At 41.2% G+C, this 26,460-nt stretch overlaps 1 protein-coding gene across 3 annotated transcripts in view; it reads right to left on the reverse strand.

The window, feature by feature from the left end:
- The window catches only part of MTUS2 (microtubule associated scaffold protein 2), a 256,121-nt gene that overhangs the window by 53,970 nt on the left and 175,691 nt on the right, over positions 1-26,460 (reverse strand). For all 3 annotated transcript variants that reach the window (XM_015627010.3, XM_015627033.3, XM_015627016.3), the window contains one exon: positions 7,033-7,194. In XM_015627010.3, the coding sequence (XP_015482496.1) occupies positions 7,033-7,194 (162 nt within the window). The remainder of the gene's footprint in view (positions 1-7,032; positions 7,195-26,460) is intronic.

Here is a 26,460-nt window from a genome sequence, read left to right on the forward strand (position 1 = left end):
CTTACCAGTATGTTCACAGACATTTTATAGGAAAATGTCTCACAGAAGTATCTGAAGCAGGAAAACAAAATCAGATTTTCTTGGTGGTGCCTAATGACAGTGGCAGACCAAAAGCTAACACTATCTTCCATTTTGCTTAATACAAATGTGACCCGGCTCTTTCAGCAGTGGAGAAAAATGATAATTTTATATGGGGATCATAATCCTCAGGGACATTTACTAGTTTACTAGTTTTCTGCTCCCTCCAGAGCCACACCTAGTCACAGCTGCAGTATATAGGTTTATTTCTGATTAATATTTCACCCTTCCACTTCTGTCTGTATCAGGACTTGCATGCACAGATCTGCAGATGCAGCATTTGTCACACACCAGAAGCTGAGCTGCATAATTTCGAGCACTGTCTCTCAGCATTTGCTTGCAGAGTGCCTCTGGAAAGACCACATGCACCTGCATGTCCAACTGTTTGTGGGAGGGAAGCATGGGACAAGTTCTAAAACTCTCTTTGACTCTTCCACTCTTCACAGGCAAATCACACCATCAGCTGCCAGGAGCTTGTAAAGACTGCACACTTGCTCACACCTTTACTTTTGTCCATTTTCTCTGCTGTCCATAAATACAACATGTTGAGGCTATGATTCTCATTTGTGATTAATACTTTTCACAGTGAAGTGACTGAAGATAGAAACTGCCCGTGCCTGCCCCCTATTACACTGCACTTTATTACAGAGTAGGACATCAAGTAAGTTTATGGTGCCTTTTCATTACTAAGGGGCAGCCTGATATGGTAGCTGTGAGACAAAACCAGGGCTTGTTTTATAAGACATAGTTTATATAGTTACAGATTGAAGCATCACTTTTTCATGTTAATAAGGCTTTGGCTTTTCTGGGGCTTTCAAAATAAAAATATAATGCACAAATGGGCCATATACTGAGCTCCTCCATAAATTTTGCTATGCCAGATGCCAAACATGGGCAACAGTAGAGAAAAGTGTGTGCTTTCCTTATGCCTTTCTTGGGCACATAAATAATTAACTACTTCTGGTTTTGAGACATTTTCAGTGAGGAACAGCTGGGGAATTCATTCAGTCCCTTGACCTTAAGGACAAAATGAGAATCAACTCCCTAGTTTGAGCTTGGTTGAAAGAAAACAGAGCGAAGAAGCCCAGAATTTAGCAGAGGGCAAGGCAGGGTCTGTGGAGAGCCGTGGGAGTTGTGTGTGGGTGCTGCCCTGCAGGCACAGCTGCATGCAGGACACTGGCTCCAGAAAGTGTAAAACCAGCAGAAAGAAGGTGCGAACAGATATCTGGGCAAGGAAAGACAAGTAGGACACATAAAAAGGAAGACTAGTGCCCTTGTTCAGTTTACAAGACTAGGAGAGCTCCCAAGGTCTGGTGGGGCAGCGGTGCAGCAAGCGGGCAGGGGAGAAGGGGTTGTGCCGCAAGGGAAGCGCCAGCGCCCAGCACAGCCTTGCTGGGAAGGGGCCAGGGACACGCGGAAATAGCAATTATTCAACTTCTCCTTCATAAGTAGAAGGGCCCTGGTGGCCTCTCTGTGGCCCTCCTTAGAGGAGAGGGATTTAGAAAGCACACAGCAGGCAAGAGGAAGGACGGTCTGCAGGAACAAAGTGTTATCGTTTTGCTAAGCTCATCACCCACAGGGAAATTTTAGGGCAAGAGCCATCCCTGGCACCAGACCTCGTATAAGAGCTTGAGCTGAATGCTTTTCTAAAAATGGGGCTTGTTCTTGTCTTCAGAAACAGCAGCTGTTAGATGGTTCAAAGAGAAACATTCGGAAAACATGTTGATTTCCTGCAGGGAAAATAAATCTTTAGATTACAAGTGTTTGGGCTCAGAATTTGTTGTTTCATAGAAAAATAGGATTTCAGGTTTAAAAAAAATCTGAGGGAAAGCACTGGTGTAGTAATTAGAATAATGTGCAGTAGCACAGGGTATGGTGCAGCAGGAGGTTGTAAAGTTTGATCTTTTCTAGCTTGAACTGTACTAAAAGTAATTCAAAGACTAAAATGCACAAAAAAATCTGATGCTCCAGGAAAACTCAGGAAACAAGACAAACATTTTTCAGTTGTTATTACAGGCCTGAACACATGTAAAACCTCAAATAGTTTTCTGTCATACATATTTTGAAATGTCAAAAGGTGTTATGTGTGCAGTCATAAAATAATAAAATATACACAAAATTACAAAAAGAAATTAAGCAACATAAGTGCATATTTCTTGAACTTGCACACTTTTTTTCACGTTCTAAATTTGTTATTTATAATATATATTAAATCTGTTCTGGAACAAAATTTACTTCAAATTCTTAATGTTATTGCGCACAGACCAGAAATATGGAATTCCAATTAGCTCTGTATTAAATGCCTGTACATTAGCCTTATTCCTGCTAGCTGCATAACCAGAACTCTGAACTTCCCAGCAAAAAGCTCCTGACATCTCTGGAGCTACCATTAATTTCTAGGCTTCCTGGGACAGTTTCCAAGGCTCTCCCAACGCCTACCACTGACAGAGCTCATGCAATGAGAAGTCTTGGTTCTGGTAGCCAGTAATCAAAGTCACAAAGTACTAATTTTTAGGTGAATCTACATTCCATTTAAGGCTAGAAATCTCTCAACATTTCCCCTCTTTTAAAAGCTGTACTTGTGTAAAGAAATATTTCAGGCCAAAAGAGAACAATGAGCGTAAATATTTGTTTGTATTTTCCACTGGTGTGCTTATAACATTTCCTTTTGAAAAAGGCTTCTAAACACACAGCTCTGTAAAGGTATTTACATTTCTTAATTAACATACACAGTATTTATCCCAAATGAAACAGAAGTAGCAAATGCAAAATAATTAGAAACACAAGGCAAAACATTCCAGAAATCACTTAGGAAAAGAGCAGACAAACAAAGCCACTTCTCCATCCTCCCAGGAGTGCTGACTGCTGGCCTAGGAAGCAGAGCAAAAGACACCTTATCCAAGACATCTTCTCAAGAACTGCAGAATCAGCACTTGTATTTTGTCTTTTTGAGCCTTCAAAAGCCAGTATGCTGGGATAGGCTTCAATTTGCTTTCATACTTCTGACTGAAAGCGTGCTAACAAGTTGTACATTGAGTATTTATCCCAAAACAAATCCTAACATGCTATAGACATCATTAACAATTCAATGGGACTGACTGCATTCAGAAGGATTCCAGCTGTTCTCAGGAGTATTTTACAAGTTAACTAATGCAGTCTGCAAGTTAACCAAGAAAACATCCAAGGAAATATCTTCAGTCACTCACAGACACAGGGAGCCCCTTTGAGCTTTCTTCTGCCTTTTCCCCTGATACCCATGACTAGTCATGTCCTTGGTGAGTAATGACACATCCCTGCATGCATTGTTTGAGACAAAATGAGCAAAGCTGGAAATATGATAGATTCTGTAGAATGAGAGCAGTCTAATTCTCTCTAGAGACTCTCTACTTCCTGTGATCTATGAGACATTGAAAGACTGAATAAATAAGTAGATGTAGAAGAAAGACTATGTATTTCTTGAAGTAGAAACTGCTAATGCTTGTGCTTTTCCCTCTGTGTTTGTTTCAAATTTAAAGTCAATCTGATAAGAAAGAAAGGACAACAATTATTTCATGGTCTTGTCTGGAAACAGTTGCCTTGTTCTTGTATTAAAAAAGAAAAGTCTCTTTAGCTGGTGTTTAAAAAAATAAAGTGAAAAATAAACCTGATAAAATGTGTCATTTTTTTGACTTAATAGAAAATCTCAGGGTGATTCAGAACATCCAACGTTAATTGCAGAGTTAAAACAACTACTCCTCTTTCTGCCATTTTGCATGGATCCTATGGCATTTTATTGTCTCTTCCTCACACAATTGTACTATGACATGTTTAAGAGTGGTTCCCAGAAGAAAGATAGGAAAACTTGCAGATGAACTCCCACTTTCACTTGTAAGGTAGTGCTGCATATCCCTGTGTTCAGTACAGGAACAATATGAATGTAACCCACTGCACACTGCTGCTCAGCTTTGAAGGGAAAGTGTTTGCAAGGGGGAACAAAGCAGCAGCAGACTCTTCTCCCTTCATCCCTGCAGGAGTGATGGGGCTCACTCTTCCCCCCTCAGGTGCCCTCAGCTCACCCCTCTCCTTCCTGCTGACATTGTGCTGTCTGGATTTTGCAGCATCTGATCAAAAAAAGCACATTTTACACTATAAGATTGCTGGTGAGAGCTGAGATAACACTGGCCTCCCATTTTTCATCTTGACTGATTGCATTTAACAGTCTGTCCTGTTATATATGATTTACTGGTACTTGTAGAAGCAAAAGAATTGACTGGGTGAATTTTTTGAACAATATTTTTGATTGTCTTTAATTTACGGGGCCAAGTAGGAACAAGCTGCTCAAATGAATTCCTTATTGCCACTGTCATTGGACTCAAATTAGGATATTTCTTATGGATGACAACAGTCATTAAATAATAACCAAGTAGACATTGGAATCCCCCAACACACACCCCTCAAAATCCATAACAGGGCATAGAAAATATAAAATCCCACAGCTCTCTGATTTCATAGAGAGTTTGGTGGCAGATCCTGCCTGGCAGACAGAACTAAGTCTTTGAATGTTGCCTTCTGCAGATATTCCTCCATTTTAAGGGAAATTTAAACCAGAAAATTCATATATGTGTGCTTCAAGTACTATATTTTTTAATCAACATCTGTGGAAAGAGGAAGCTTATATGAATTTCAGAGCTACATTGTAGGTGCAAAGTTCCTGATGGAGAAGTGCTTTCGTTAAACAAAATATGAAGCAATATAGAAATGGCAAGTTTTAGTTAGGTTATCACTGTACTTCCCAAAGTAGCTAATGAGTTTAATTGAAATTGAAAGACCCCTCTTTTTCTAGTCAAGTATATGCTTTCTTTTTCCTTTTCTATAAACTGACAGACATGTAAATATGAAAAGGGCTGTGCAATACACTGAAACCTAATCAAGTGCACTGTTTTCACAGAGCAGTCGAAAGGCCATCAGTTCATGCCTGCAAAACAATTTGCATGACAACAATCTTCCACTGCTATTGTCCCATGCCAGAATTCTTTTTTGATCATCTGAAGCACAGCATCATCTGCTGCACAACAGAAGCTAAAGGAGTCCATTTTCATTAATTAAATATTTTTTTTATTCCCTGCAGTCCAATTTATTTCAGCAGAACTTTTATTGAAATATCAGGAATATAATCTCTTTTAAGCAGTTGCGTCTATGTTTTTTTTTAAGTGAAAATTTACAGTTTTCTCAAGTGAAAATTACAGGTCTTCTCAAGTGACATCTAATGTGAGAAAGCTTTCATGTGATTTTTGATTTTGATGGCTATTTTGATTCATTAATATAGGTATACCTTTTCATTTGTGAATTAATTTACTATTCATACATAGATAAAATTATGTACATCCTTGAAATACTAATGCAACTTTTATATTACCTTATATTGCACTCTTTCAGAAATGCTATTTAGATTTAAATTACTGCCATCCCCTTCGTGAAGTACTTTCCTTCTTCCTTTCATAAAATATGCTGTATGCAATACACATATTGCCTGTGCTCCTCAGCTGTAACTCTGGAGTGCTCTAAGCACTTCAGTTTAGTAACTTCAATGTCTTGCACAGGAGGTTGGTCAGATGCTAAATATATATGCAACATCAAGCCTATAGAAATCACTGTCCTAAGGATACCTAAACAGAAAAGTTTACCTTCTGTATGTGTCTCTATCACATTGGGATCTACACCCAGTGTTCATATGCTGTTGCAAGAAAGGCAAGATTAGAACTGCTAAAAACACCTTGTCTTCATAATTTCTCTGATTTATTTCAACCTTTGTTCCTATAAAATACTTAGCATTTTGAGGAACCATGACACTGTTTTATTAAAAAAATTAAAAATTAAAAAAAATCAAAAATTGGCCACAGATACATGCTGCTAACTTGGCTCATAAAAAAAATTAAACCAGAGCATTGGACCAACATAGTTTCTTTTGCTTCTGTCTGTTGTGTACAATAACAACTTCCTAACCTTGTCAGGTGTCCCTGTTCAGGAACTGTCTGACTGTTTGCATAACACAGGCAGGTAATCCTACTTCCATGTTTACTTTCCTTCCAGAATAAAACAGGCAAATTTATGACATGGTAACTGCTGAGCTATCCCTTCATCCTTGGCTCTTGACCCAAGAGCCTTTTACTGTATTTATCTCCCTCTGTGTGGTTGGTTTGATGGGTACATGGTGTCCAGCCAAGGTCAAACCACTACAACAGGTAAATCTGTCTTGAAACCAGGTGACAAGAAGTAGCAATTCATAACGTCTTTATCTCATATTTTGCACTGATTTTTCCTTCCCAGCTCCATTTGTAATGTGTTATCAAACCAAATGGAACTTACACAGAAATGAAACACTGCTGAGTAAGAGCCAGCCTGGATAAAATTACTTATTTTGGAATCTGAACTTGATGAAACTGGTCATTTGAGACATAACTGAATTGAGCAGAAGGAGAGTTTAGGCAAGGAAACAATTTGGAAACAAGGCTAAGGGGTTTTTGCTTTGTTTGTTTGCCTCCTTCTACCTCTCTGAGTGAAAAAAACCGAAGATTACTCACACCTAGAGGCCAATATTCTCATCACTGCAAACATACCTAGCAATGAATTATCTGCTCAGTGGAATGTTTTGGTCTCTAAAGGAATGCAGTATTTTCAAACAGCTGCTTGTTGAGAACCAACAATATATACACTAAATGTCTGGCATGTGTAGTTAGGGACAGTAAATGCCTTCAATTCTACACATAACTCACAAAATGAGATTATAGCTGTGTTGTTGACTGTGTTACAAAGAGTCTGCAGTAAATACAGATCTATGAGCCAAATCAGCACACCGTCAATGGGCCCAAGGATGGCACGAAAATTAATTAAAAGCAAGCAGTAAAGCAGCATCCCAGCAAGGTTTCTGCATTTCTTGGCTTAATGCAGGTGGTGTTTTAAGTCTGGAGCACTTACCAGCGGGTGCTGTGGCAGTTTTTGGTGCTGGCAGTAAGCTCCTGCGTGGAGTCGCTGTGCTGCTCGATACCTGCGTCGTGCTTTTGCTGCTCCCCTTGGGAGCATCCTTAGAAGGTGCAGATGCCCTAGGGGTGGGCTGCTCTTCATTTCCGAAGCTGGAACCTGCAGGAGACCAGAACTGCACTAATTATAAGTCCATAAAAAATGTATGTGAACTGTGGCATACAGACAGAACTTCTATCAGCAATTATAATCTACAGTGACACGTTCTCACTGCAGCTTGGGCTAAGTTACACAGACTGTCTCCAGTATAAACCCTTAGGTAGAAATAAAGACTTCCCAAAGACTTAAATGCTGAGTCTTGGCAGCTGTTACAGTCTGATTTCACAGGAAATTAAGACTTTCTCTTTGTCTACCTCTATGAAGGTACATGGCTACAACACTCGTAAAGAAACCAAGGGATTCCTAAATATATGGGTGGATGAGTTTATGGCTTTGTAGCTGCTAGAGGAGTCACAACACACATTCACCCTATCACTTGGAAGCTGCTGGTGTTTGAAATGGAGGGGAATAGCAGGGCTCAGTGGTGCAAAGTTTCAAATTCCCCTGCTCAAGTGGAGATTTCCCACAGAGTCCCTCAGATCACACTCAGACATTTGAATAATAAGATAAAAAACAGAGGAAAAATTCTGCCTGAACTCTTACATCCACTTCAGTCATATTCTCATACCAAATATTAGGTTGCCAAGTGTTTCACCTTATATTAACCTCTTTCAAAACTTTTATTGGGTTTGGTTTCCTCCTGCATTTACCATCTAGGGAATAATGACATCCTAGGTTCCTTGTAGACATAAGGAAAACAATATTTTCTTAACATTTGAGAAAGGCAAAGTTGGAGTGTTCTTTTTACCTATCTGTCTACAAGGCCTAAGAGGAGCAAAAGATTACAGCAGATCTGGACTAGAACATTTGCAGAAGAATGAACATTTTGATTGAAAAAATGAGTGGAGATAGTGCAAGAAATACAAAGGATGTCAGAAAATGCCTATAATATTTATTTCAATTGTTTTACGAAGATACAATACAATATAATATTGGTTAGGTACTGCCTGAAGGAAATGATAGCATTATCTTAATAATTGGCATGTCCGAGTCCACAGTATTTTTAAGACATAGGCTTCTTGAAAGTGTGCAAGTAAAGATTGCATTTTTCCCTTTATTACTGAAAATTTACTAGGAAAAAAAAAAAAAAAGCAAGTTGGAGAAGAAAATCTTCTTTCTGATAAAGAAAAATATACCTTTTGGCTCTGAGAAAACAGCTTTAAGTTTTTCTGTGTCTTTGAGGCTGCTTGCGTATAATTCTTAATTTAAAGTGCGTATCTGCAGTATAAATGGACTTCTACAAACATATTTGACCTTTCCCAAGCCACATTAAAAACTCAAAATAGTGTTGTGTACTCTATACAGGAACAGAAAGACCTGAAGCATTTGTCACCTTTACACAGCTCTGCACATAACAACCCCTCAGCACATCAGGTCGGTGTTGCATATCCAAACTACATGGATTTTTCACCTGTGTAACAAACATTTAAATTTATGTGCTGAATTAACTGTGACAAAACACTGCTGACTTCCATAAAGTCACAACAGCAGAAAATCTGGCCCAACCTAGCCCCATCTCCTCTGCAGCTGTGCACGAGGGCACCTCTTGCACCAGGTGCCAGGGGGATGCTGCAGCATGTGTGTCCACCTCAGGCTGTCTGCACCACGCTCCTGAGGCTATTCCTGAAGTGGCCTCATATGTATGCTTACCCTGGCACTTCGGGGAACATCACTTGAAGAAAATATATTTTCTTCCTTCAGCAATTTTTTATAAGTTTCCATTGCAGAAGCACTAACCTTGAGGAGTAAATTATTCTCATTATTTGCAGAGAAATAGAGTTCAAGTGTTCTTTAATGGAAACCCTTTATTCTCATTTTCAACATTCATTCTCTGCCCTACAGTGAGTGGTGAGGGTGAGGGAAGCAGTATGAGGCTGAGAGGGAGGAGGTGCTCCCTGCAGAGCAGGAAAAAGACCATGGGGAAGCAGGTATTTAATCCCTGCACCATGGTGGAGCAGATATTCACACTGCAGTCCATGGAGAACTCCACACTGGAAGACAGGTGGACATGGCCCAAAGGAAGCTGCATCCATGGAGAGCCCTCCCAGGAGCAGGGCCCTGGAAGAAGCTGTGGGCCTGGACATGAGAACCACACTGTATCAGGTTTTATCCTGAGGGACAGCAGCCCTGGGTAAAGATCCATGCAGGAGCTGGAAGAAGTGTGAGATGGAAGAAATGGCAGAGAGGAGCTGTAATGGACTGACTGCAACCCTCATTCTCCTCCCGCTGTGCTGCTCAGTGGGGATATGGGATGGAGGAGGTAGAGGAATTGGGAAGGAGGAAGTGAAGTTGAGACTGGAAAAAAGTGGTGGGGGAAAGCTATTTTAGTTGTTCGTTTTGTTTCACACCTTTCAACTCTATTTTAATTGTCAATACATTAAATTATTTTTATCAAGTAAATTTTTTTTCCCCTGTGACAGCAGCTGGTAAGTGATCTCCATGTCTTTGTCTCTACCTGTGGTCTTACCTTATTTTTTTTCCTGTCCTGTACAGGAGTTGAGATAGTGAGACTCACTATCAGGCAGGGTGGGTGCCTGGCAGCCAGCCAAGGTCGACTCACCACAGCAGCTATATCAATACACCTAGGATTTGCTGAGATAAGGTCAATGTTTAACTTTAGAGACATTGTCCCCACTTTTCTCTTCACTCACAAAATGGATGGAAATTGGAAAGAGACAGCGGGATACAACAACACATGCATGTATAATGTGATCCAACAAGCAAATGTTTGCCGCTTCCATGGATATCACTAGGGCAGCATCCAGTTCCCTAGGAGCAGGGGTAGGTGAGTTTCACCTTGCTGCACATAGTGCTGGATTCCAGAGTTCAGATAGCATTCAAAGAAGTAATTAAATTAAAGACTTAGGAGAATGCATATTTCTCATGATCTAGGAGGAAAATAAAGGTTTTAATTTACTTTAAGGAATCAACTTATAGGAAAATCAGAAAGATGATTCATCAGATGGTCCATCTGTTAGTCCCTCATGAAATAATGCCTCCCACTATTATCTGCAACAGGTGAATCAGTAGCTTCTGCCCTTCCATGATTCCACCTCTTATTTTTCAGTAAAAGCCTGTAGAGAAACACCAGAGGTGCAGTGGGTGAACAGTTTCCAGGTGACCACATCGTTTGTTGTATTGTACTTCTTCTCTCCTACTCTACTCTGGCATTCTGTCTAAGCCAGGGGAGACTCTGCTTGCCTTTGAAGCACCTGGCGAGTTGTCTGGGGGCTGCTACATAAAAGGCCCTGCATTTTTGCAGATTCTGTGCTCCATGAGGAGCAGCACTGCTGAATTTGCAGTAGAGCGTTCTGCTGGGGCTAAAGGCCTTCAGCCTCACTTTTATCATCTCACTATAAGCCCCAAGGAATCCTACTCTTCTGCTTCTGAAAAGGAAAAAAATACCGAAAAGAAGAATATTCCTTTGAAGACTTGCAGTTACTTTGGAAAGTCCCAGCTGCAGCCACTCTTCCCCTACATTTGTTTGCCAGTAGATACTGAGAAATTAGGGCTGGGAACATATTGTGGGCTGCATATTTGAAGAAAACCATGACCAAAATCCCACTTGCTCCTAGATGTCTTCGAACCACTCTTTCTCAATGTCTGTTACCACTCTTTTTTACCATCTGGCTGAAGATCATTTCAGGGGCACCTCACCCTCAAAAAAGAAGGGCTCTCTTGTATGTGCCACTACAAGGTTGTGCCTCTTGTAGGTGTTCCTTTTCTGAAATTATTTACAAATATTTATAAAAAAGGACAGAAATAACATATGATAATATATATAACTGTAGAACTAGCAGGAACGTGAATGGGGAGAATTCTGCATTTGATGAGAAATTAATTAGGCTGTGTTGTGCAGCAGGTCTTGATCTGAGAGGAGACAATGATAGGAATGGCTGTGTTCTGGAACCCCAGAGGTACAGATTTCCCTGTCTGCAATCAAGGACAATAAAGTTTCCTTTTGCTGGAGAATTTGCATTGTTTGACAATGCCTACAGGTCTTGCTGACAAACAAACTGCAGAGGAGTGTTAGAGCATGAGTGTGGCTCTGTGTCCTGCGGGCTGCTGTGTGCAGCCTAGGACACTCATAGGCATGGAGTGAGTTTCCAGCTCTTCACAGCAGGTCAAGCATTCCCTGTGCTGGCAGGAGGCTTGGAGCTGAGAGCTCCTGCCACAGCTGTAATCACATGCAAGACACTGGGAATGTGCTGGCATCATGCATGTTCACTGAAGGACCAGCATTTACCCAGGGCTATGGGAAAGCCTTTCCAATATAAAGATCTTTGGACACTACTCAATGCCAAGTTAATGACAAGGAAGTTACACCTAGTTATTGCATCAGTGATCCCACTTGGCAATTCTAAATCACTTCTCAGTCACAGAACTGAAGAAACTTTAAAAAAGGATTTGAGCCACTGTCCAAATCTCACAGCAAAGAAGCAGCAGAGACAGGGAAGTGAGCAGAAAAACCTGATGATAAATGAGGCTGGAATGACTTTTTTTCACCTGCAAAACACTGGGATGTATTATTCCTCTGGGTTTTACTAGGCTGCACTTTTGTGCCCCAGTTTTCAAGCAGAAGTACAAGCACAAAGTGAAATTTAAAGCCACTGCCATGGGGAATGATCTGATAAGAAAAATACCTAAGCTGCTGGAAATAATCAGGTGACGTTTAAAACCAAAACCTGCAAGACACACTTTTTACTAACTTGGGACATTTTCCCATCCTTCAAGAAATTCCCATTCTTTATTCCTGATTGTTACTTGTGAAGTGGTAAGCAAATTTTATCAGATGATTACCAGATAGACAACCTGTCAAATGAGATTTTTATTTCACTACTTTAAGGGTTGCTGTTATGAAGTCCAGCATGGTATATTTCAATATGAGGTTTCACAGTGTAATTTTCAAGAGACACCATTGAACATACAGTTGAGCTCCGTAGCTCAGGCTGAAACTAATCTATGGAACAAGAGGGACGGTGTGATCATGAGGGCTAACCACGTTATTAAGATGTTTTCATAGTACATAAGATTACTAGTTTGCTCATTGGTTTTTTGCCTCTGCAGAGAGACAGTGCCTGGTATTTCCTAGCAGGCCAAATATGCAAGAGATCAGACACTAGCTCATGACAGGTTTCCTTTCCATCCAGAGAAGAAGATGCTTAAGAATTGATGTCCATACAATGCTTGAGCCTAACCTACTTAGCTCAAAGACTTTTTTCCTACTGCCTTTGTTTTTGTTATTTTTTTTTGGTTTTTTTTTTGTCTCAGACAAAGATGTTTGAGGAAAAAATCCCTGTAAAATATTAATTTGTGCCTGACCATATGACTTCATAAAAGCTGATTTTTCAGAAGTCTTTACATTCAAAAATGAAACTTGAATTTTGAATTCAGGTTAATTATTCAGGTTAATAATTTGCACCAAAATAAGGAGCCAAATCTGCAGTGCCTCTCAGCACAGCTTTACAGAGCCTCTCAGAGCAGCTTTACATAGCTTTGGGTCTCTGCACTGCCAGTGATTACCTCTGAGGCAGCCCTCTCACTGACTGGGAGAGAGTTTTGTGCCATCAGTAATGATTAATGACAACTGTGATCAGCCATGGCTTTTGTACACTAACACACCTGTAAAAGGTGTGCATGTCCATCTTTCTCCTAGTGCCCTCCAGTCCTAAAGCCAAGCATCTTTCTCCTGTGTCACCTGCTGTCAGATGGTTTGGGGTCCCTGGACCCAGCTCTGCAGAAAGCTGTTGGGCGCCTGAAGGGTGGGAACCTTGCAAGGTTGACCACCACTGGAAGAGCTGCAAAAGCAGCTCTGTGCAGATGCACTGGCAGGCTCTTCCTTCACCTCCAGCTGCCCTGACTGCTTCTGCAGTCAAAGACTGTACCCTGCACTTGCAGCTGATCCAGGCAAGCAAAAGACAGAGGTGGTGTCTCTGGCAGGGCAGAGGGAAGCGTCGCCTCTTCAAGCTGTGCTTTCCTAACTCAGGTGGCAGCTGAGCTTCCAGGGTAGCACTGGTAATCCTACTTCCAGCAGGATGCCCTTGCAGACATGGCCTTTATTTGAGGCTTGGTCCATCAGACTGTATTTACACTGCTAAACAAAAGCTGGCCAAATAGTGTCTCATCCTGAAACCACCCAGGCTGATCATAGCAGCTTTCCATGAGAGTTTTAGAGCAGAAAAAAACATGGCCACAAGTGTGAAGAATAGGGTGAGGGATCAGGAGATTGGGCTTAGCCTGGCTTCCTGGCTTTCCCTTTCTCACCAGCACAGCTGGACTTGCAGCTAAGAAGCATCCACTGAGCTGGGCCATGTATGCTCCATGTCACTGGCAAAGGAGGTCATTCAACTTAGTCTCACATCAAAGTGGGTTTAAGAAAAGTGGAAATGTTTTGCCTCTGCCAAGTGGAATTGAAGCCCCTTCCTTTACATGATATACTGGTTTTGATGACACTGATTTTTTGAAATCTAGATTAATTTCTGGCACAAACCCATCTTCTGTGCCCTTCATACATAATAGATAGCAGAAATACAACTTTCTGCTGATAAACCTCCTTGTATCAATGCTAACTAATTCATTTCACATCACCATATAAAATATATATTTTAGGATCCAGCTATATGCATTTCTTACTTGAGTGGATCCACGTGCTGCTCCCTCCTGAAGTGTTACAAGCCTCATTGGGCAAGGTGAAAATTTCACTGCAAAGTAAAATTTCTGTATGTGTTACTGGGAATTGCAGACAACTCACTGACTATGCCAGACTTTTGGAATCACATAACCCGTTTTATTTGGGTTCTGATGAGATGCTGCATCTCTATGAGGAAAGATGAGCATTTTATTATGTAATAAAGTCTGTATGTTGGTGGTGGCTTTGCCTGCCACTGATGGATTCTACAGCTGCTTGGCTAGCTGAGAGCTTTTGCATGGCTGGCTCATTAAAACCCCCTAGGACATGGAGCAAAGACAGCATAGTATTTTGCTGATCAATTGTAATATTTGTCAGAAAGGATAATATAAGTTGTCTGCCAAATCCTGCCAAAGATACCTGAGCTGCACAGACATTTTAAAATGGGCCTCAGAAATCACTGTGTATCTGCCTTCTCTAAGAGGAATCTCCTGGCACTACTTGGAGCTGAGCCATCAAAGGTCATTCATGACCAAATCTTCCCTGCAAACCTTCCTCATTCAGTGTATGACTCTGATCACAGTGACAAGAAACATCCCATGTCAGGAATCCTCCACTGAAGTGTCCCTTGTGGTACTCAGAGGAGCTGACACAGTAGAATTATATACTGGGAAAATGTTTGCTTCTCTAACAGAGATGAGAGAAACATACCTGCTGTAAGCTTCTCCTAGACAGATGGATTAAAATTTCTAACAGATCAGATGAGACTAACCTGATCTTACTCTGTAATTACTATCAATTAACTGTAGTAAGGGCTGGTTCTTAAAACCTGAGATACACTTGAAGGCAAGCATGTACTCATAATCTTTTAGAAGCTCTCCTTGCTGACAAAAGTTAAGAGCATATTACATATCAGTTGAATATTTAAATTCCTCTAAGGTTCATTTGAGGGGAGTAAATAAGTAGCTATATCCAAGCAACAGGGTTTCTGGGATCCTGTGTTCACTAAATCTACTGAAATTAATTGTTATTGAAGGCTGAATTTGTAAGAAAAACAATATTTGATCCCAGTGAGAGAAACTGAGGTATTTGGTACAACAAAATTTTGATTTAGGCTGAATGTTTTAGGCAAAAGACTACTATCTATATCAAGCAAAAAGCATGTGAAGAAAAATAGGAGCATCGATTTACTTTCAGGTGTTGTCTGACACAGTCATGCATTGTCTGAAAGAGGAGATGGATGAATACATGTCCAAGTGCCACTTCTCCCCCCTTGTTGCCCAGCAGGGGAGTCCCCTACACCACAAAATTCCCAGCCACTGTAGAGCTATCAAAGTAACACCAAGCATCGAGGCATTTTTGCCAAATCCACATATATGATCCGATGCCCTCAGCTGCCAGAATGACCTCTGGGATCACCAGAGGCTGGCCAAAAATTAAAATACCCAGAAAAAGGATACAGATAACATCAATTTTCTACTACCAGTAAAGCACTAATGGTATATATCAGCCTACTTGGAGGGAATTTTCCTGTGTAGGAAGATTTTGATGTTCCTGGGTAGTCCTTCGGTCTCAGCACCCACACTTGTAGAAGCACCAGTTTTGTAGCATGACTTGTGCTCATGACCATCTGCTTTCATGGCACTGAGCCTGCTTCTGAGCTGGCATATCAATTCCTACAGGGCACAGGCACCCATGAAAGACAGGATTAGAAATGACATCTGCTCTGCAAGAGGTTCCTCCTGATGGCAAGAAGTGCCAAATTAGAGCCACATGCCCTATTATAAGGAGTGACATCTGTTGGCCCTCATAGCATTTTGTCATCAATAAATGCCTCTTCCCTGGAATCACTTCTTTTAATTTGCTTGAGCACTGGCTTGGAGTATTTTGACACTTAAAGGTGTATATATAATCCTTGGGAAAAGTGTTAATGACATTCCAATAGCGATAATGAATTTCCACCAGCTTTAGCAACCCATGCTGGTTGCCACAGCTCAGCAGACTAGGAAAGGCTAAGCAATGCCCTGACAATTGTCAGTGTTTAAGGCTGGTAGCGTTCAGTCCTGCTCCCTCCCTGCCAAACCCACAACAACACGTGGTTTACATGGAATTACGCTAGATCAAAGAGCTGGTAAATGTGTCTGACTCCTTACATGGCATAATGATGACTTTAGAGCATGTGACACAGGCTAAGGAGGGGAGATGTCATACTGAAACCTCAAGGATGGAAGAGCCTTAGAGAGTCCCCAGTTAGTCACTAATTAATTGCATTTTATGAGCTCAGGCACAGATCCTCAAAGCTGCTTAGGATCTTAACTCCTACTTCATTTCACATTCAAATTTAACTCACTGTGCTTATTCTTAATCACCATCTCAGCCCTGAAGGAGTTTCAAGCCCACAGATGTCTTCATTTCAGAGTATGAAGGATGTAAGCAGCTGAGCAGAACCTCCCATGAATGCTGAGCAAGGCTTTGGTTGGAGGAGAAAGGAGGTGATAGGCACCAAATCTGTGCTTTGGAAACAGGCAGGGAGATTTCTAAGCTGTTCAGAGCAGCCATTTGTTTTGGTCACATCATGTTCACCCTATTGGACAACATGCTCTTCAAGGAAAAAACATGAGAACTTGCTTTTCCCAGTTAATCTTCACAAACTTCTGTGTAAGTAATGCACAACATGTATGGTGCTGCTCTGGGCTGACTCCTGTCTAGGTCTGTGTTTTGTGGTTATTTTGGATGTAATACAGAAAAAAAATCCCCAAACCTATAGCAAAATATAAATCTGGAAAAAAATTATTTGTGTAGTCTAGAGTTTCAACAGTCAGGAAACATTTTTCAATGGAAAGCTTTATTTTTAACACAAGCACTGGCTACACTGTATATTTGAGGCTCCAAAAATAAGTTTGACTTGTAGAATTCTGCTGATTAAATGTCTTCCTCAAAAAACATCTTAACCTGTTCAATCAAACTACAGTGTTTTGGTTTTTTTTAATAAATATTGTCAGTTATGAGGAGCCTGGGTGTAAAACTGCATTTCAAAACCATCAGGAGAGAGAAACACAAACAAAACAGGTTTCTATTATAAATGGCATTATCCATGAAGAATAAACATAAATTTTTTTATGATGTGACTGTTAAAATTTTTCCTTATCTCATGTTTACTAAAACCAGTGCCTTTAGTAGATTTTGGGCAAAATTCAATTATTTTGCAATACACTAATCTTACAACTAGCAATACTAAATGCAGTGACCTGGTGATGCAGCTAAATAAGTTTTTCAAAGTGTTTTATCTATGATTATATTTCTATGAACTGAAGTAATCTAAACCAATCTTGACCCATAATATTTTGCAGGGAACAGATGTTTAATTGCATTTATTTCACAAAATGAAAGCTCTTTAAAGTATGCAAAATTAAAATTCTGTTGAAAACCACAAAGGTTAAATAGAGGAGGTAGATTCTTTAAAAATGACAGTGACCTTACAGAAAAGTAATTTAACTTTTCTATTTGATAAAGTATCAAAACTTTTGTTAGTTTGATCCTTTTACAGTTTTCATTTCCCCTTCATACTTGAATGTATCTGTTTGATCAGAATCAAACTGAATGGCTTCTCCTCATTACAATAAATGCTACTGTTAAGAAATAAAATGTAAGACCATTTCACTGGAGCACGCACAATTGGATTTCCACAGGCACAGCCAGTACCAGAGTACTGTGGAATGCTCCCTGAGTCTTTCCAAAGGCAAATACACACATTGTCTGTGCAACAAACAGGAGGAACTGCAATTCTGTGACCACTCTGAGATATATGATGTGATAGGAATTACAGAAACTTGGTGGGAAAATTCTCAGGACTAGGAAACCATAGTGGATGGCTACAAACTCCTTCAGAATTATATAAAGAGAAGAAGAGGAAATGGAGATACATTTTCTGTAAAAAAGAAAGTGAGCCATGGAATACTCCAGAGTCTCCGGCTCTGGTCCCCTAGATCAAAAACAAAATAGAAAAAATGGAGAAGTTTCACAGGAGATCTGTGAAAATGATCAAGGGCTCTAGAACCTGCCCTATGATGAGAGGCTGAAGGAGTTAGCTCTTACCTGCTTTAGAAGGGAAGGCTCAGGGGGACCCAATCACAGTATTCCAGTACTTGAAGGGCTCCTACAGAGAGGGCAGAGCCTCTCACTTCACAAGGAGCCACATGGAGACAAGAGGAAGGTGCAAGCTACACTGGGAGAAGTTTAATCTCAACAAAAGGAGCAATGTTTTTACAACAAGAATAATCAGTCGCTTGAACAACCTCCCCAGGGGTGTGGTAGAGTCCCCATCACTAAAGTTTTTCAAGATGTGACTGGACGGGATGCTAGGTGGTCTCACATAGGCTCCCTTTTCCACAGAATGTTGGACCAGATGATCTACACATTTCCTTCCAACATGGGCTATTCTTCGATTCTATGAAAATGGAATAACCAAAAGACCCCAAATTCCAGTGCCAGCATTAAAGGGAGGACTATACACCACTATTTGGTCAGGCACTTTAAATATAAATTAATGTATTTTGCATATAAAGCATATTTATGCTTTAGATATGTGTTTCTTGCTGAGTTTGTAAATGTGAAAGATACCGGTCTTATTACTCAGAAAATCTGCTCTTCAGAGTGGAAACACAGCCTGGGCAGCCAGGCATGAAATTCCCCATCTGACTGCAGCACCTCAGTGGTCTTGCCACATGCTCTGACATCAGGGAGCCCTCTCTGAGCGGCTTTTGTGGGCAGGTGCTGTGTTTTCCCATGTCAGCAGATTACATCATGGTATCATTGAAATTAAACAAGTAATAGAAAAATAATGAGTTGGTTCCTGGTCTTCTGCATCAGTGGGCAAGTTGCTGCCAGGCTGGATCCATGACTGCAACATCCATTTTGGCATGATATAATAATGTGTGGATTGCTCCTGGCCTGGCTGGGACACCTGATAACACTGGACAAGATTGTTCCTCTAAATCCACTGCTTTTAAAAGGGCAAGATCCTTGAGAAGAGAAATAACTACCTGTACCGTCACCATTTCTCTTTTTCTTAAACAGGATGCCCATCTCTGGCATGGAAATGTAACTGCAGGATTAATGAGAAATATCCTATTAACTTCATCTGCATATTAATTGTTCTGTATTTAAGACTTCTAAGGGAATAACAAAATAAAAGCTTTTTAATCATACATGTAGTATAAGGGTTATTGAGTAAAGCACAGTTTCTCATTTTGTACCATTTTAAATCCAAGTATTTTTTTCAAGACACCTGGAATTACTCACAGGATTGAGAACAGGTTTGTGTATGTGGGGAGTGGGTAGGGATGCGAATGAATGCAAATTATTTTAAAGAGGCAAGAAGTACAGTTAGGAGATCAGTAGTATTTTACACCAACACAAATAATAACCTTTTGTATATCAGACACATTTAATTAACTTTGCATGTATAGTTCAAGTGCAGAAATATTAAACCAAAGTGTTGTCTACTGGAAGATTGTAATTCAAGTGAATTTTGAAGTGATAGTACTTCAGTTTTAGGAAAAGGTCTCCAAAGCCTCGTACCCTGGAGGAGGAGTTGGATAGCTCTTAGACCTGCTAACAACTGGCAGAGACCCTAGGGAAGTCTAAGTAGTAGATCTTCCTTTGAGTTTTTTTGCTGGTTCTGCAGAGTTTCCTTCTCCTCCATGACGGCAGAATCTGACAGGACCCTCATGTGGCCCTTGGTGCTTCTCTAATATTCCTGAATCCTGAAGGCAAGTGGTTATTTAAAAATCTCAGTAAAAGAATTACACTAATATGAATAATAAAATGATTACGCTATGATTCCATTTTTTATTTTTTTTACTTCCTTCTTCAGCACTTACATGTAGCCTGAGAGCATCTCCAAGATCTTCCTTTTAAAGAAATATCCTGGGTTTTTCTGAAACGGCATGAGCAGTGATATCACACCACACTACTCTGATGGCATGGTGGTTAAAGGTGCATTTGCCCTAAGGAGTGCTTAAAAAGCTCCTCCTTCTCTCGGTTAAACATGAACAGATATCTCAGGACACTTGAGACCTAGTCCCTGACATTTCAATGTGTGAGTGGTGGTACAGCTTTTGGGCACTGATACTGAAGACAAAGAAGGAAGCTCTTAGAGAAGACAACAGTTTTACTGTTCTGCAGAAAAGCCAGTTTTGGTTAAAACTGCATGTATATTATTTGTAAGTGCCTTAGGATATGGGAAACAAGACAGTGCACCATGCACCATACCCATCTGTCTCCTTCCAAATTTCCAAAGTCCCATAGATGAAGGAGAGAGTGGAAGATACTGCTGAGGCTCTTTGCAGAAAGGATATTACTCTTTACTACATCAAAATTGGAAAACAGGGCAAGAACTTATGGGGAACAGCCCTGAGGAGAAAGACTTGGGGGGTCCAGGTGGATAAAAAATATTGTCTGAGAGAAAGATTACAAGCCCCACAAGGCACACATGGAGGTAATATTTTATATTACAGACCATACATCTTCTAAGTGAAGCATAGCCATTTTTAGAAATTAAGATCCACTCCACCAGAATCCCAGCCTCAAAAACAGTCAGTGGCTTCTCAGTAACTGGGAAAAAAAGCAAACAGCTTCATCTTTCATGAGTGGTAACAAATTTTTCTTCAGGTTTTACATGACTCTGTTTCATGAACTTATTTTGGAGTTCGTTTTGGTTTGTGTTCTTGTTTATACAATGAAGAGACAGTGGAAAGGCTGAAAAACAATAAGGATTTTTTCAGATTAATCAACACAACAGATATCACTGGTTTCTCTGGAAGGTTTGTGCTTTTGTTCAAATCCATAATGAAATTTTAACTGCTGCACCCAGACAGGGTTCTTATCCTCTTTGTATTCTCTAAGATTTAGGAAAAAAAAAAAAAGTTTAAAAAAGGGTTCCTGTGGGTTTGGAAATGTAATATTTTGCTGAAAAACCTCTAAATTAGGTAAATTGGAGGTGGTGTTGGTGGTTCCTCAACAGTATTTCACCTTCTTGTTCTTGTTAACAGAATGCAGGGAGCTGCAACAAATCAAAAACCTCTTTGTGCTTTGGTCTGGATGACCATCCCTATTTAACAATGCCAGTATCATTGCTAACTTCTGCCTAACTACTTATTTTTTAACAGTCTGCTCTGTGAATAGGAGGACTAATGTAATCTGTTCTCCTTTGAATTTTTGTGCTGTGTGCTTTATACATCTCCAGTGCACTGATGATGGCAGCACACCCAAGTCCCATTTATTTCCCAGAACAATGCTCATAGCTGCCCATCAGCTACAACATGAGCCCCTACCTGTGGATCCTCCTTGTGTCTGCAGTTTCAGTGTTTCCCTCCTGAAAAGGTCTCATAAATGACACAGAGAACCCTCACTGTCTTGCCAAGGCCTCTAACTCATACTCAGGTTCTGGTGTTGTGGCAGGTTTTATTCTAGAAGGCCAGAAAGCCTCTGCACCACTGAGACCACAAGATAGGAATTTTCTTAGTTGAAAGTACTAATTTGGATTCTTGGTCTGTAGTAAGCTGCTAATTCTGTGAAATCTGTAGAATCTGGAGTGGCTCCTTCCCTCAGAGCAGTTCAAAATGCAGGAGAGATGGAGAATTGATATAGGACTAATCCCACTGAATTGCATAGATTTTGTTTACTTGGGAAATCATGAAAAAGAAACTAAATTGAGAGAGAAACCCCAAACATTTGAGTCACTGTGATCACATTTAGAAGTGAAACATTACCTGGGACAAGAAGGATGGCTTTTGGGACCCAGGGGAAGGAGGAAAATCCCTTCCTTGTGTCTGTCAAAATGACAGCACTGATACTGGAAAGGAAGCATGGATCTGAGCCTTCCAACTGGTAAGCTGTGGGAAGCCTCTGTAATGCTATACAGACACTCCAATTTAAGCAGGAATATAGTCCTAAATTAGAAGGCTGGACAATAAGTTCAGCTGTCACACATTTGCTACTAAAAGAACTATTTTTAAGAAATAAATTATTAACTTAAATGCTACATGATTCCTTCAAAAGCTGTGACTCTGAGTGGATTAGTGAAGTGGGAGTGCTTTCAGGCTATGCTTAATACATGTCTTATTAATTTAAAGCCTTATGATTACCTTCAATGTGATTATGACCCAATGTCAACCTCCATTGTATCTGTCAAAGTTGTTGTAAGACTCTTTATGTGGTGGAACAATGACTTCTGACTGTTTTTCAGAAGGTAAATACAAGTCTCTCAGTCGGATTACTTGAGCCTCAAGGCCTGGACTCCCTGGGGGCTCCCCTCACAAAACCGGGGCCACCCAGCATCCTGCATTGCACATAAACATTTGCATACAAGGAACTCATATGGGGTTATGTTTTCCATTTGCTCCCCAGAAGTAGGAGAAAGTCCAGTAAGGGATGAGGAAGATCTGCTGACAGGTTCTCCTTCCTGGGCCTTTCCCAAAGTTCCAGGTGCAGGGAGAGCAGCTGGGTCCCTCGGTATTGGGCAATCACCACTGGGTTTGCAAGCCAATTTCCCAGCTGCCTGCAGCCAGGATGGCTGTGGGGGGACACCTACAGCACATGGGGTTAACCCCATATGGAGGAGCCTTGTCATCTGGCAAGGGTTACAGCCACAAGCTGGTTGCTGTGGGGTGCAACATGGCCATGGCTTAGCCAAGCAGTGACACGAAAAGAGACTCCCTGGTCCACAGCCACTGTCCTTCCCACCACCCAGATCAGATGTCACCTATTAATTGCATAAATAAGTAGTACCAGACTTATTTAATATTTATATAAATATATTTAATGCAAACTCAACATCTGACAACTGCTAATCTTCAAGATGAAAGTTTGCTTTATTTATGGCTTCCCTTTATGTAAACATATAGACTGCTTACACATCAAGTGGTTTTGCAAATACATCAGTCTATATAAGCTCTTTTATGTACCTAGAATGGGCCTCCCTAGCACGGCTTGGAAATAATTCGGGTAGCCTCTAAACAATTCAGAGGCACACCATGAAACAGAGATAGAAAGGAGTCACAATTACAGAGATATCTGATATCTAGAAACAACTGTGGCAACAACAATTCTTTGAAAACTGTGTAAGTGTATCTATGTCATAGTTTTAAATAGGAGCACTCAAAGGTAGCAAACACCTTAGTAAGAAACAAAGCTGAACTGTGAGAGCTCTTGAGTTTGTACAGCCCTCAGCACAATGAGGCTGAAACTGGTTGTGCTTCTTTTTCATCCCTGCAGTATGGGTGCAGAGCAACAATGGATAATTGAATATCTTTAGAACATCAAGCCCCGGCTTTGGGGAGGTCACTCGAGAACAAAACATCAGCCCTATTGGCAGACAACACACCCAGTTAACCCAGTTTTGTTTTCACTGATCAGCAGCAGAGACTGAGAAATAAAGAAAGAACACAGAAACAGAGCAAAAGAGAGTGAAATTCCTCTCTTCCCATGTCTTTTCCAGCCTCAAAAATGCTTTATCTGCGCAGATCCACAGAGGGCTTTCACTTCTACGGGCTTGTCTAGTCTTTCTTTGTGCCCATGAAACCTTTTAGCACTCACCACAGCAGCATCACACTTTAGTCCCTCCTTTTTTTTCCTCTGTATCCACATTTTTGCACTTCTGAACATCTTGCCGTTTCAGTGTACAATCAGCATGCCTCTGATGATGAGGCAAACACAGGCAATTGTGTTCAACAGAATATGCTGAGGATGGAGGCAGGCTGGCACCTGCACAAGCCCCTCCAGGTGGCTCAGCCGCATGAGGAGCATGGTGCTGCTCTGCCTGCACCCTGCCCACTGCTGCTTGGCCCCAGAGCTCGCCCTTTCCTGGCCCCACTGCCTCCCCACCTTCCTCCTTCCCACCTTTCAGCTGGGAATGTGTTTTTCTGACACTGAAATCAGCACAAATGCTTCAGTTTGGAGCACGTGCTGGTGTTGGCTCCTCAGAAAGTGAAGAGCACCCTTTGGACAGCAGATCTTTGAGGAATATCCCAAAGGAGTAGCTAAATGGCATCTGGGCATTTCCTAAGATCTCTGCCAAAGTGTGCAGCCAGCTCACACATCACGCAGAAGTATTTGATTTATGCAGTCAGCCTCTACTTACATTTTGATCCCCATGCATTCTTTCTTCTCTGAGAAAGATGCTTGGCTCTCAGGCAGTTGGAGGGAGTCCAATATAAAGACCAAGCCTTAATGACCAGGAAAAGCTTTGGATAGAGAGAGGGTGGGTGGTCTCCCCTGACTTTCTTCAATCCTTTCTCCTCAGCTCTCTTGGTGTGAAGGCATATGTGTGCTGTGGAGGGGTGCTGAGTGTAGGGGATGAGTCATTTGCTTTCCTCACTGAGCCCTGCTACATACAGACTTCAGTCATGGAGAAGAAAAACAGACCTTTGCATTGGAAATGGCCTGGGAACCAACCAGCCTAAGCAAAACCACACAAATCATCTGGATACACGGAGCCCAGTCGCAGAGAAAAGTTATTTCTCGAGATCCCGAGTTTCTTTTTGACCTGCACACATAAGATGCTCATCAGGAATTAACTGGGGGAGTTTTATTGCAAGCTTTCGCCTCGGAAAAAAAAAAAGAAAGAAAGAAAAAAAAAAAAAAGGTAAAAAAAAAGTAAAAAAAAAGTAAAAAAAAAAAAAAGTATAAAAAAAAGTTTGCAAGCCTCTGTGCCCGGGCAGTCCCGGGGATCCCGGACAGCGATTTAGGGCCGCGGCCACCGGAGGGCAGCGCCGGTCCTGACAAGGCAGCCCGAGCCGAACCCGCGCATCCTCCGGGATCGCTGCTTCCCACGCACCGCGCCAGGCACAAGGGAACGATTGACATCTTAGTTTACCTGAGCTGGAAGAACAAACAAAGGACTGCTTGTTTTCCTGCTGGGTACTTAAATTCTGGCTTTGCTACTTGCTTCTGCCTGTGTGTTTGTAATTTCGTCAAATTAATTATTCATATCATCTGGAAAATATTTAGATGAAAATTTGTCAGTCTGCTTACCCTAGATAATGGAATAAGAAAATAACAAACGTGGCAAAAATGCTAGAGGATGAACTGTTTCCAGTGAAATTGAATTCAGCATTTGATGGAGTGGGAGTGTTCTACAAATATGTTGAAAATGGTGCTTTAGTTACAAGGTACACTGTAAATTCGTAGTTTTGCAAAGAAAACAGGAGTCATTCATTGAACTGATATCAGCTGTCAGATATGAAAAATAGGGTTAAAAGAAAATCATTTCTCTGGAAATAAACCAAAACACATTCATCTGTTCAATCTCTCTGATCCAGTGATCCAGGAAATAATCGGCCTGACTGAGCTGGTTTTGGCTGGAGTAAAGTTAATTTTCTTCGGCTGTGTTTCGGATTTGTGCTGGAAATGGTGTTGATAATGCAGGGATGCCTCAGTTGCTGCTGAGCAGTGCCTACATAGCATCGAGGCTTTTTCTGCTTGCATTGCCCTGCCTGTGAATGGGCTGGGGTGCACAAGGAGTTGGGAGGGGACACAGGCAGGACAGGTGACCCTGATGGACCAAGGGGACATGCAAGACCACATGGTATCATGCTCAGTATATAAAGCCCCCGAAGGAGGAAGAGGGAGAGATTAACTTCCCGAGTCACACTGAAGTGTGATGGGTCCCTGCTTTCCTGGGGATGGCTGAAGAACTCCCTGCCCATGGGAAAGCAGTGAATGAATTCCTTGGGGTTTTTTTGCTTTGCTTGTGTGTGTGTTTTTCTCTTTCCCAATTAAACTGCCTTTATGGTAACCCATGAGTTTTCTAACTTCTACCCTTCTGATTCTCTCCCCCATCCTGCTGGTGGGAGTGAGTGAGCAGCTGTGTGGGGCTTAGTTTCTGACTAGGATTCAACCACAACATAGTTGCAGTTTTGCTCATTTACTCAGAGCTTCTCTGTATTCTAGCACGAAATGGTCCTGCAAGAACCAAGACCATGGCCCAGTGCAGCACACTGCAGTGAAGGAAAAAGCATATTGCCATGGGTCAGTGACTGGCTTTTATTTTTGGAAATCAATACTGTCAAAAAACTACATGTTTCATTCTGCTGCTGCACAGTCATCAAAGCCTCAGACTAGAACAACAACATGTGCAGCGACACCATAAAATACAAATGTGACCTATAATGACCTTCCTTTGTGGGAAAGGCAGCAGTGCTTGGAGGGAGGTTGTGATGAGGATGCTGGACTTTTCTTGCCCCACACCTCTGTAACTTCTTCAGTGCTGTTCCTGCACAGGTTAACTGCCAGGTGACATTTCCCTTCACTTGTCCCACATCTCAGCAAGATCTGAGCAAAATTCTCAACTACCTGAAAGAAGGATGTAGTGAGGTGGGGGTCAGTCTCTTCTGACCTGTCTTAAGTTAAAGATGAGAGGAGATGACCTTAAATTGTGCCAGAGGAAGTTCAGATTAGCTATTAGGAAAGATTTTACACTGAAAGAGTAGCTGGCCACTGGAGTAAGTTGCTCAGGAGACTGCTGGAGTCACCATCTTTGGAAGTGTTCAAGAAGCATTTGATGTGGCACTTGGGAATATGTTTTAGGGAGGATTATGCTGGTTTGATGGTTGGACTGGATCTTCAAGGTCTCTTCC

Source organism: Parus major, chromosome 1, assembly GCF_001522545.3.
Source record: "Parus major isolate Abel chromosome 1, Parus_major1.1, whole genome shotgun sequence".
Taxonomy (NCBI): Eukaryota; Metazoa; Chordata; class Aves; order Passeriformes; family Paridae; genus Parus; species Parus major.